Raw genomic sequence first — 13,085 nt, 5'->3', positions numbered from 1 at the left:
GCTCTAATGCATAGCCGTAATCATGCAGAGATGAAGCATTCATAGGGGGAAGATGACCCCAAACAGAAATAGGACCTTAACAAAACTTAAAGAGGATGTCAAAACAAGCCTTTTTACAGTTTATAGAAAATCTCGAAAATGCTCACAAGTAAGGCTAAATAAGGATGCAAAAATAGCCCTAAAAGAGAGATAGAGGATAAGGGGAAGTAAATGACCTCAAACAGCAAAGTACCCTTAAACAAAGTTGAAGAGGGGATCAAAATAAGACACTTTACAATTTGGGTCGAAGCCCAAAAATTCTTGCAAATAAGGCTAACCAATCATGCAAAAAAATGCAAGTTTAAGGGAAATGGACACTTACCCTTGAAGAGCCGACCTCCAGCAGCTTTTGGACCAAGTTGGTGAGCTTTCAACCTCTGCAAATGACTTCCAAGGTGCTGGAATGGATGATGGGGGTGTGGTGCTAAGGGTTGTAGTGCAAATGGACCAAGAAAGTTAGGGTTTTGGAACTTTGAGTAGTGACAATAGAGGAGGGAGGTAGGGGTGCTCAACGGATGCACCGACCCGCCTAACCCGTCCAACCCGACCCGACCCGACACCATATGGATGGATGCGTGACACATGGCGAGCGGGTGCGGGTGCATTATTTCACTTTTCACGGGTTCGAGTCGGGTTGCGGTTGACCCGCATCTTTACCCAATATACCCGACCCGCCCACTTTTGTTATTATTATTATTTTTTATTATTATTTTCCCCCCTTTTCTGATCTCATCTCACCACAGCAGCACACTTAACCTAATATTTCAGTCCTCTTCTTCGATACACTCTCTCTCTCTCTCCCCCCCACCAGAACCCTACTCTACCCATACCGACGGCGACGACGTTCGAGAGGCGATCTACACTGAAAAATCCATCGGCGATCGACGATCGTGGTGTGGTGGTGGTGAGTTATTGTCTTCTCTTCTTCTCTTATTCTCCTCTCTAATCTGTTCGTTCTGTATTTTTTTTTCCGACTTCGACTTCCTCTAAAGTTCTTATTTTCTGCAATCTGTTTGTAAATCTGTTCGTTCTATAATTTTTTTTTTTGTTCTGTAAATCTGTTCGTTTCGTTCTTATTTTCCTTTTTTTTTTTTGGTTCTAGTTTGTTGTAGTTCTAAAGTGAAACCAGTGGAAGAGAGGTTCTACAGTGTGAAGAAGGTTACAAAGAGGGAAAAAAATGTAAGTTTCCTATTTTCTTTCCCTCTCTATATTATGCATTGAATCTGTTTTCCAATGTTAAAAAGCTCACAGATCAGAGACAGAAAAATGATGTAGCTCCTGAAGGCTGAAAAATGATGTAGCTCCTGATGCATTGAATCTGTTATTTGACTTTTTTTTTTTTTTACAATGTGATTCGAATGAAAAATGGAAAATTACTTACTTAGAGGTTCATTACTTAGAAAATGACAAATCTGTTTTTACATAATAATGCAGTAAATTCAATATCCAAATTTGTGAATGAAAAATGGAATGAAAAATTTGTGAATGAAAATGGAAAATGACAAATCTGTTTTTATTTGTGAATGAAAATGGAAAATGGCAAAAAAAAAAAAAATTGTATTTAGAAAATGGCAAATTTGTGAATGAAAAATGGAAAATGACAAATCTGTTTTTATTTATGGTTTTAATTATAATTATAGTTTTTGCTTAGCTTGAAATTCATTACTTAGAGGTTCTAAACAGTGTGAAGAAGCTCATAATTAAGTGGTGTTGAGATTGATTAGCTTGATAAGCATTGTTGAATTTGTTTTTTAACACTTAAATTCTTTAGAGAATTGGTCAGTGGAGAATGAATGAATCTGAAGTTTGAATGAAAATCTGTTTTTGAAAGAAAATCTGAATAGTTATCTTTCTATTTTATATTTTTTATTTGAACTGAAAATCTGAATCTTTAGAGAATTATTTAACCTGTTTTCTAGTTATCTTTCTATTTTATATTGTCTAACTATTCAAATTGGAACTGAAAATCTGAATCTTTAGAGAATTATTTAACCTGTTTTTGAAAGAAAATCTGGTCAGTGCTCACATACTTCTTATTTAACCTAGTTTATCTTATTTCTCAATCTTGTCAATTCACCTAATTCTGCTACCAATCTTGTCAATGCATGCATGATCAATGTAACAGATTCAGTTACTACTTACTAGATATAGAAGTCTGAATGAACTTTCATTGTATGAGTTAACATTGTAATATTGAGTTACATTGTATGAGTTGCTAAGTAACACTAATTCTGCTACTACCAATCTTGTCAATTCACCTAATTCTGCTACCAATCCTATTTGGTTTTTGGCAGTTTATTTGATAATCTTTTACTCATGGATCCTCCAAGTGAAGAAACATTGTTTGTTAATCCTAATGTTGAGCCTGAATCATCTTCTATTGACCCCTCTACCCAACCTATTGCTCGCCCTCCTAGACCACCCTTGGCCAAAAGTAGTAGTGGTGGGAGAACACAATCAAAGGCTTGGGATCATTTTGAAAAGATTAAGGGTATTGATGGGAAAGATAGGGCTATGTGCAAGTATTGTAAGAAAGAATATATGGCTGGCTCTAAGAGTCATGGAACAAGTAATTTATTAACTCATTTGAAAATTTGTACAAAGTACCCATATAGGGATACTCAAGGGCAACAAACATTAGGATTTAAACCAAGACAAGTTGATGGGGAGGGTGGTGTTGATGTTGTGGCTACATCATTTTTTGTAGAAGTTGGTAGGAGGTATCTTGCCGAGATGATAGTAATTGATGAATTGCCTTTTAAATTGGTGGATGGGGTTGGTTTTAAAAGGTTTTGTAATGTCATGCAACCCAAGTTCAAGATTCCATCTCGACATACCGTAGCTAGGGACATTCTAGACATATACACTAAGGAAAAATAGAGGTTGAAGAAACTTGTGAAGGGGCGTAGGATTTGCTTTACCACAGACACATGGACTTCCATACAAAATTTGTGTTACATGTGTCTAACAGCACATTTCATTGATGATGATTGGAAGTTACAAAAGAGGATCATTAATTTTTGTCAAGTTGAAGACTACAAAGGAGAAACTCTTGGGAAAAAAATTGAGGCACTCTTAAAAGAGTGGGACATTGATGGGCTTTTTACCTTAACTGTTGACAATGCGAGTTCTAATAATCTAACCATTAGATTCTTGAAACGAACTACAAAACTATGGAAGGGAACTGTTTTGGGTCATGAGTTTTTACATATGCGTTGTTGTGCGCATATTCTAAATCTCATTGTTAGTGATGGGTTGAAGGATCTTGAGTCTTGTATAGCGAATGTGAGGCATGCAGTGAGATATGTGAGGTCTTCTCCAAACCGTCTTGACACTTTTAAAAAGTATGTGGAAAGTTTGAAAATTGAGAGTAAGAGTCTCTTGTGCTTAGATGTGCCAACATGGTAGAATTCCACATATCTTATGTTGGAGACAACGGAAAAATTTGAGAGTGTATTTCAAAGAATGGGTAAGGAGGACTACAATTATAAACATTATTTTTTGGATAATAAAGGGGGTGAGAGGAGAGAGATGCCTACAGCCGAGGATTGGGATAATTGCAGGGTGTTTTTGAAATTTCTTAAAATGTTCTACAATGCAACAAAGAGATTTTCTGGGTCTTTATTTGTTACTTCAAATACATTCTACACGGAAATTTTTGTCATTGAAAACATGATTGGACAATTAATCAAAGACAACGATCTTATTTTGTCTTCAATGGCAAAGAAAATGAAAGAGAAGTTTGACAAGTATTGGGGAAATGGGGATAAAATCAATCTCCTTTTGTATGTTGCGATTGTGCTTGATCCTGGAAGGAAAATGACATACTTGCAATTTTGTTTCTCAACAATTTTTGGTGGGGATGTGGTGAAAGTCAAAGAAATGTTAGACAAGGTGAAACATTGTTTGACTCAATTGTATGATCATTATGCCACCCTTGATTCAACAAATGTCTATGTCTCCAATGTAAATGAAACAATAGACATGGTGATAGATGAAAATGATCCACATTCTATTGTGAACTCTCAATTTAACTCATTCTTGGAGGGGCAATTTTGTAGAAGTGAGAGCATATCGGAATTGGACAAGTATTTGGGTGATATTGAGAAATGTGGGGAAAATGCCCAATTTGATATCTTGGAGTGGTGGAAGGTTAATGCAACAAAGTATAGAGTATTATCACTTATAGCAAGAGATGTGTTGGCAAGGCCTATCTCCACTGTTGCTTCTGAGTCGGCTTTTAGTACAGGAGGTCGTATACTTGATCCATTTCGTAGTTCTCTTGCTCCCAAGATGGTGGAGGTTCTTGTTTGTACACAAAATTGGCTTCGAAGTAACATTCCAATATGCCTTCGATAAGCAATGGATAATGTTGAAGAATTTGAACAACAATATGATTCAGATAATATATATATACAATGATTTATTTTGTTTTAAATTTTATTTATTTTGTATTATTCAAAATTCATTATCTTCACTTCACATATTTTTGTTGTATTATGTTTTATGTGTAGTTGTTTCGGAATCAAGTTCATGTTCAAGTCCAAGTCTTGAGAGTAGTTATATTGAAGTTTAATATCATTGGTAAATCACTTCTCCTTTGCTATATTATGTTTACTTCATATGTTTTTGTTGTATTATGTTTACTTATTTTAAGCTTAAGACTTTTTAGTGTTTTCCTTGTTAAATAATTTCATTTTTTTTTATGCAGGTTTGGCTCATGGCTTGGTTTGGCTCAAAGAAATCAATGGCTTAAGACATTTTAAATTTTTTGGATGATTGTATTAACTATTAAGACATTTCGGCTTTTTTGGATGATTGTATAACTGTTAAGACATTTTAAATTTTTTGGATGATTGTAATATTTTATTTTGGATGATTTGTAATACTTTATTTTGGATGATTGTATGTTAAAAATTTGTGCTGCGTTGTTGCGTCCACTGTCCAAGTTGTTTGTCTAAACTTGAGTAGGTTGTTTTTGTATATGAGCAGGTTGTTCCATGTTCCATGACTCTTGAGGTTAGAGCAGGTTGTATATGAGCAGGTTGTTCCATGTTCCATGTTCCATGTCCAAGTTATTTTGGATGGGGGTTGTGGAATTTTTCACGTGGCCCAGTGCATATTAAATTCTAGATGATAGACAAATAAACAATTGATTACTCTTGATCCTTTTAATTTGAATTGCAACAAACATGAAGGGAAATCGTACTGGCAGGTTTGTAACCATAAGTTATAGTGCATCCACCTTTAAGTTAGTGGTACTGTATCAAACAATAAAAGAAAGCAATTTTGAGTGTTTAGTAGTTAATTTTGAACTCACCTACTGCTACAATTGCTAGTTTATTAGAGAATGCTAATGTAGTACTATTCTCATCGAAGAGCTTAACATCTTGCTAGAAAGGGTTGTGTGTGCGCTTTGAAGATTACGAGTTGGAAAAAATCATCTTAAAAATAGTCTAGCGAAAATTTTAAACCGCCAAACCGATTCGCATCCATCCGCCAATCCGCCAATTTGCTCAATCCGCATCCGCCGGATTGGCGGACGGATGCGGATGAATTTTCTCAAATCCGCCAATCCAGCAGACGGATGGTGGATTAGAGGTTCCGTGGCCGCAACCGACCCGCGACCACCCCTACTTTTCAGCTCAGACTCCGCCGTATCTGACTGAAGAATTTCCCGGCGATTATGGATGGGACACTGCTGGTTTGTGTGCTGATTCTGAAGCTTTTGCCAGGAACAGGGCTCTTGAGGTAAATCTGCTGATATAGTTGTTAATTTCTCCATTGAACTTGAAAGTTTGGTTTTGAAATGAATCAACTAGGCAATGGAAAGTGCATTGGCATTCTCTATCTTATTTACCAAAAATATAAACAAATAACTACTATAATCCCATTTGGTGCAACTTTAAGCTAATAATCTAAACTAGGAAGTTAAAAACATCCCCTCTCCTATATCTCAATAATCTAAACATGTAACTTTTTTTCAATAGGAGGGAAAAAATAAACGAAATATAAGATTTTTTTTTTTTTTTTAACAAAATCCCTTCTCTTTTCTATTTCCTAAGAGCCAAACAGACCATAACATAATTGTTACTTAACTTTCAAGTCATCCACGGAAGATGGGCCATGTTGGGAGCCCTAGGTTGCATCACCCCAGAAGTCCTTGAAAAATGGGTCAAAGTGGACTTCAAAGAGCCTGTTTGGTTCAAAGCTGGAGCCCAAATCTTCTCCGAAGGTGGCCTAGACTACTTGGGCAATCCAAATCTTGTCCATGCCCAAAGCATCCTGGCAGTTTTGGGTTTCCAAGTGATTCTTATGGGCCTTGTTGAGGGCTTCCGCATTAACGGCCTTCCTGGAGTCGAAAAGGGAAACAACTTGTACCCCAGTGGACAGTACTTTGACCCACTGGGCCTTGCCGATGACCCGGTCACCTTTGCCGAGCTCAAGGTGAAGGAAATCAAGAATGGCTGGCTAGCCATGTTCTCAATGTTTGGTTTCTTTGTCCAAGCAATTGTCACTAATAAAGGCCCACTTGAGAACCTGTTGGACCACCTTGACAATCCTGTGGCAAACAATGCTTGGGTCTATCATCTATGCCACCAAGTTTGTACCCGGGTCATAAATTCATGATAATCATTGATCTTGTGTTGTGTTAATGTATGAAATTTGTTTTTTTTTTTTTTCTAGGTACATTTTATAGTTACCACTTTGTTGGATTAAAATGTTCAGACGGCTTACCTTGTGCAATTATGTAATTTAAAAATTTACAATCTATTTATTTCGATAAAAAATATTTTTCCAAAATACTTGTTGCATTTTATTGCATTTGAGTAAATTAACTAAAAATATTTTCCACCACAGAAAATAAGCTAATTCTGACAGAAAAAAGTTGTCCACCTTTAATAAGCAAAAAAATATTTTAGGAATCGAACAAGACAAACTAGCATCTTACTACTGCAACCACACCACTACCACAAACACTTGCACAGCAAAGAGAAATTAAACATGTAGCTCCGAAATGATCTCCCGAACCAAAGATCAATTTCATGATGAAGTTAAATGAGACTTGTACTCTTTCTTTCACGTCTCAAACCTAAGTTTCAGCTTCCGAAGCTCGTAAATAGGATGCCCTGATTTGACCACAGCAATGGCTTTGGCCTCTTCATCAAAATCCTACTTCCGTTGCTCAAACTCCTTCACTAGATGACCGACTCGTCCAGCACCGACATCTCTACCAATATGTGAAACCTTGATGGGCATGTTTCCACCGGTAGTTTGTGCTCCCATGGACATGGTTTCCTCGGAATCATAATAGTGGGGCGAAGCGAAACCATCTACCCTCCCAGGTTGAATTGCAGTGTTGTCAGTAGCAAGACTCCTCTTAACCGCATCCAGATTCACCTGAAGTAAATATTACAACAATTTATATTTAGGCACATCAGAAATTCAGTTGTGCGGCACGGAATTCCCAAGTATTTGGCTACAACTGGTCTGAGGGAGTTCATACAAAAGCTTTTTTTTTTTTCTTTTTGATGCCCCCAGATTAGATCAGCAACTTGTACAAAATAGAATAGATAAAACAACTGTGTATTTATGCCGTCTCCAGTTAATGGAATTTTATCAACTTTAGAATTCTTTTCCCTTCTCAAAACTTAATCAGAATTCAATCTGCCATCAAGAAGTGGTCATAACCCAAGAAATTTATTTGTTTCTACAAATGGAAAAGTCTAATGACCATTAAATTTACATCAAATAATAGTCCAGTAAGGAATTAGAGGCACATCATGCCAATACTAAAGAGAATTTAGAGCCTATCCGGTAGCTATAGATCAGCTAAAACCAGGTCAATGTTACAGAAAAACCTCAATATCACTCACTGATTAGTAAGTCCTAGTCCGTCTTTCTTCGTAAGATCTTGGTTCGAGTATAGCTTCTTTTTTCTTCTTTTTCTTTATATATATATATATATATAACTAATAAATCCTAGTATAGTTCTCAGTGCTTTCTTTGCATCCTTACAAATTTAAATAAAGGAAGGAGTTTTCAGTTATCCCATGACACAGTCGACAGATGCAATGTCAGCCTCAGATAATGATCAAGATCCACCAATGATAGTTTATGTGCAACAGATCCATTGACTAATTGAACTGAATGAGCCAAGGCAATCCAATTTGCACTTTTTCCCAATTATTACTTTGTCCCAGCAAATTTTTTTTGTATTTATTTGGCTGACCATAATAATATATGTATAAATCTGTTATCAAAATCTTACGATTCGCGATTCGATTCATAATTTTTGCAAAATCGATACGAATCTATAGGTGAATCTCTCTGTTATCAAAATCTTACGATTCGCGATTCGATTCACGATTCGATTCGAATTTTTTGCAAAATCAATACGAATCTATGGATGAATCCATTTTGGAAGTAAATCTCTAATGAATCGCACGATTTCACAATCGATTCACGATTCAATTCACTTTTTATGATTCATTTAATTTTTTAAATTATTGTGTCCGACATATTTTCAACTATTTCTTTCTCCATATTTTTAGTGAAAATGACATAATACAACGTCTAATAGCGTTTAATACCAAAATAACCAACATACATACGTAATTTGTTATTATTTTAGTGATCATGAAGTTTTCAATAAAATCCAATCAGATTCAGTCAAACCCAACATATTTTTAACATTTCTTCTCATTTTTTTCCCCTTTAAAAAATCATAATATATCTTCTAAAGATATTTAAGATTAAAGTTACACTATGAATTATCTATTGCTATTTTATTAAATTGAATATAATTGAATATTACATATGTGAAGTCAGTTATACCTTTGAAAATGTTTTAGGCTTTACAATAAAATATTCTAAATAATTCTTTCTTATTATTTGTTCACTATTACTTAGAAAAGTATGTATGCTTATTGTCCAAATATCAATATCGTTGTTAATTATTGTTATTTTGGAAATTGATAATTTATTTATTTGGTTATTATCTTTATTAAGAATGGTTGATAAGAAATATCTAAAAAGAAAAAAAGTATGATAGTGATCTTACATAAGAATTTTGTTAACTTCTTACCTATTAAAATACGTGATTATCATTCAAAATAACATTTTCATTGATTTAAGTCTAAATATTTCATATTCAAAAGATATGTTTAACATTTAAATGTATAAATATATATTTTTAAGTAATTTTAAAAAAGTGACCGAATCTTTACGATTCACGATTCGATTCGATTCGATTCACGATTCGGTACAAGGTCATTTCGATTCACGATACGAATCTCGATTTGACAACTATGGCTCTAGGGCAAAAGGAACAGGAAAATGCAGCATTGAGGGAGCAACTAGAGCAAGTCAAGGCAAGATGGTCAGAATATGAGACAAAGATGAAATCCGTGGAGGCCATGTGGCAGAAGGAGATGGTGTCTTTGCAAGTAAGTTTGCATGTTTATGAATGCATGTGGATTTCATCTTTGTCTCATATTCTGACCATCTTGCCTTGACTTGCTCTAGTTGCTCCCTCAATGCTGCATTTTCCTGTTCCTTTTGCCCTAGAGTGGCTTCTGCCATTGCAACACGCCTCTGAAGCTCTTGTAAAACTGAAGGCAGAACAAGTGCTTGCGATACCTCCTGCTCAATGTCCAAAAAATTTAAAAAGGAAACATTACTTGATTTTCCATCATGACTATGTTCTCAGACTTTCTATACTCAGAAGAAGGCATCCGTGTGCATTTATCTAACATTTCCAGAGTACTGATAGTGTTCCTTACAACTTTCTTTCAACTTGTAAGACTACTCATTAGGCTCGGCTGTGCAGTTAACAAGTATTACATTAACAGAACAATATTAACACGTGCAAGTTCATAGTTTTAATAATGATAATATAAGCTTAAGCTAAGATGTGGCTGGCAATCTAGAGACAGAATACTCATTTATTTACTTATTGTAGACAGTAAACAATACCGGTAATTTTGTGAAATTTTATGACAACAAATGCATTTTAGTGCCACTTTCACAAAAGTCATAAAGGGATATATAGGATGAGCTAACCAAAAGAAGGCATGCTGCACATAAGGACAAACTCCTAATCATATGATCTCCATAGCATTAATATGGCAATAAACCACAGCCCCATCAAAAGTACACAGACCTGCACACACACACACCATGGAGAGAGAAAGCGAGGGGAGGAGCCTCATATGAAGATGAGTTGGCAAAACTCAAAAGTCCCCATAGTCTGATATTTCAAGCTCTCTTAAAAGTAAAAAAATTTTGTTAACTACACCAAATATAGAAAGTAACAGTGCTAGGAAATGGAGACTAGAACAGGTGTTGTGGTCCAACTTGTTATGCATAGGAGAAGTACTGACACCGGTTGTCCAGAATTAACAGCCATCAGTAACAGAAAAGGGGGGGTTGTGAACTTTCACAGTATAAGAGTACCTTGACTTCAGAAATTTTCCTCCCATGCTTTTGTTTTGTATTATCAGGAATAGAATTTTTCAATTTCTGCAGGTAATTAGAATGCCTTCTTGCCAACCAACCACGAATTACTGCAGAAAGAGACCACAAGAATAGGAAAATTTTTAACAATGAAATAGCCAGTGACATGTCCAATGAATATTATAAATTACCAGATTGTAAACAGATGATTGCCCTCAGCTGCTCTTCTAGTGTCTTGCGAGCAGCCAGCATTCTCAACTTTATCAATAAATAATACTCCCTCCTAGCTTTCTCACCACGGATAACTGCAAGATTAAATTACCTTTTATTACATAATTGAAACCCCTGTGATAGTAAACAGGTTTCTCTGAATCCAATCTAATTAAGATATCATTGAAAGTGTAGACTTCAATCTAGGACTTGTATTTGGAACTTCAAAGCCTAAACATGTTTTAAGACAAAAGTTTAGTAAGGTTTCAAAGAGCTGCTATCTGTTCTATCGCCACCTGTTCTATCAACCTAAAATGGAACACAGGTTCATGTAAACTTTTAGGTTACCAATTGTCCAAAAGCTTAAGTTGTTGGGAAATGAGCCCAACAATTATATTAAGCAATCTAATACTTCCCCTAGTGTGCAACCTTGTCTCACACATGGAGGGGCAAATACTCTACAAGCACACACATAGGGGGTGTTTGGGAAGCTGAGTTTGAGGCTAAAATAGCCTCAAATAAAAAAAAAAAGCCAAAAAGCTCCTAAACAAATACTTCATATTAATATATATATATATAGCTCGGCAGTGGCCTGTCACAATGACAGTATAGGCACAGCCTACCACAGTCACATTGACAAGTTGTTCCATTATTGGTAAATGATGATTTTGCCCCTTTATATTAATTTTGAAAAATGTGAGGTTAGGGATAAATTTGTTATTTTAACTTCAAACATCATTTCAACACATTTTTCAATACAACAACTCAAATAAAAATCCATCTCATCTTCCCAAACACAAAAACTAAAATAGCCTACTAAAATAGTCAAAAAGCCAAAAAGTCTCTAAACTAGCCACTTCCCAAACACCCACATAATATAGTGCACAATTAACAAACATAATGGGAGAACAAACACGTTACAAGAGTAACAAGACTTGAACCTAGGGCCTCCTTGAACCAGAGTTCTGATACCACATTAAGCCATAGATTGTCCAAAAAGTTTAATGAGCTAACAGACATCATGAAAATAATGAGACTACAAAACCACTAAAATACCTCTTCTGCGTGGAAAAAACAAAATCCTTAAAAAATATAAATAAATAAACTATACATATCTTACATGATTGCAGTGTTGTTACTCCTTTCTTGAGTTCGTGGAAGTCACGACGAGCCCGATGACCACGAAATCGTTTCTGCACCTCAAGTGTGCCTTGCAGAACTTGTTTTCTCGTATCCTCTAACGCAGCAATCTATGAAACAGCATGATACAACATCAGAGAAAACAATTTTCAGGGAAAATATTGCTTGAATTAGAAATAACTACATTTTATAGCTGCAAAAGCTCAGCAGGTTAACATAGAATTTTCTTTCAAGTTCTGAGTTCATGTAACTGAATACTCCTCCAGATAAAACATTTGATTAGGTGAATTTCTTAGTCAAACGTCAAGAATGATTTCTATTTCATTTTTTTCTTTTTTTCTTTTGTTTGATTTGACCATTTTTGTTCAAGTTTATGAAGATAACCCAAAACAAATAACAAAGATGAAATTAAATCCCCACAATTATCATGAAATTAAATCAACAAATTACAAAGATGAAATTGAAACTCATCAAAAAAAAGGGACTTTGAAAAAACAAAAAAGAAAGAATATTCTACCCAAGAACTTGATTTCAACTATGGGTTCTGCTGCAGCAGCTTGAATGAAGATCTTTGGGACAATAGAAAATAGATAATGTTACAAAAGAACACAATTTGATCAAAGTTTTAACCTTCTTAATAAAATAACCAACGTTATCATTCCACTCCGATTCCCGAAACCTCGGCGGTGAGGCGGAAGGCTCATCTGCAAGATTTGCAGTGTCTGTTTTCTCCCGTCTCTGCTCACATTCCTTCTCTTCTGGCACTGTAATAACATACGGCGATTCACCGGGAAACTCTTTGTCCTTTTTTCCCCCAAAACTACCAACTCTTGGTTGTTTAACCTCTCGTTTTTTGCTAGATTGATTCAACGACTTCGTTGGAGCAGCCATGGCGATCTCAACATTGAAGTTCGCCGGCAACGACTGCCTGGCGGCAGGGCCGGCCTGAGTTCGTCGGGGCATAAGGCGAATTTCGGAAATGGGAATATTTTTATATTGAAAAAAAAAATTATGAATAAAATGATAAGTTATCATTTTTTTATTGTAGCCATAAAAAAATTTACTTACACATATAATTATTAAAATTATAAATAAAATAATTTAATAAAACAAAATTAGAACAAAAAAATTAGGAAAAAATTATTCAATTAAAATTGATAAAGACTTAGGTAAAAAAATTTGAGCAAAATTATTTATTCCACTAAATTCTAATAGATAAAGAAGGTAAAAATGAAAAA

The 13,085-nt window shown here is 35.2% G+C and overlaps 1 protein-coding gene and 1 pseudogene across 2 annotated transcripts; one reads left to right on the top strand and one right to left on the bottom strand.

Annotated features, from left to right (window-relative positions):
• Positions 1-4,401: 4,401 nt before the first annotated feature.
• LOC145798329 (chlorophyll a-b binding protein 13, chloroplastic-like) lies at positions 4,402-7,690 on the top strand (annotated as a pseudogene). Its single transcript, XR_014339229.1, has 6 exons — positions 4,402-4,410; positions 4,554-4,623; positions 4,751-4,767; positions 5,032-5,058; positions 5,623-5,788; positions 6,143-7,690. The product of XR_014339229.1 is annotated as a chlorophyll a-b binding protein 13, chloroplastic-like (transcript).
• On the bottom strand, positions 7,213-12,813 carry LOC145789111 (uncharacterized). The gene is made up of 5 exons (XM_082884288.1): positions 12,478-12,813; positions 11,828-11,957; positions 10,689-10,802; positions 10,498-10,607; positions 7,213-7,440 (listed from the first exon to the last, which is right to left on the bottom strand). Exons 1-5 carry the CDS (start codon positions 12,808-12,810, stop codon positions 7,213-7,215), a joined length of 915 nt encoding a protein of 304 aa, XP_082740414.1. The 5' UTR covers positions 12,811-12,813.
• Between the last annotated feature and the right edge of the window lie 272 nt (positions 12,814-13,085).

The sequence above is a fragment of the Camellia sinensis genome, chromosome 8, assembly GCF_055761805.1.
Source record: "Camellia sinensis isolate YWXY chromosome 8, ASM5576180v1, whole genome shotgun sequence".
NCBI classification, from domain to species: Eukaryota; Viridiplantae; Streptophyta; class Magnoliopsida; order Ericales; family Theaceae; genus Camellia; species Camellia sinensis.
Note: the sequence above shows the minus strand (reverse complement) of the source record. Positions and strands in the feature narration are given on the sequence as shown.

Coding starts and splice junctions, on each gene's coding strand:
- LOC145789111 (XM_082884288.1), bottom strand. CDS start 12,810: ATGCCCCGACGAACTCAGGCCGGCCCTGCCGCCAGGCAGTCGTTGCCG. Junction 11,958..12,477: donor TTGGTTATTTTATTAAGAAG/GTTAAAACTTTG, acceptor GCTGTTTCATAG/ATTGCTGCGTTAGAGGATAC. Junction 10,608..10,688: donor AATCATCTGTTTACAATCTG/GTAATTTATAAT, acceptor CTCTTTCTGCAG/TAATTCGTGGTTGGTTGGCA.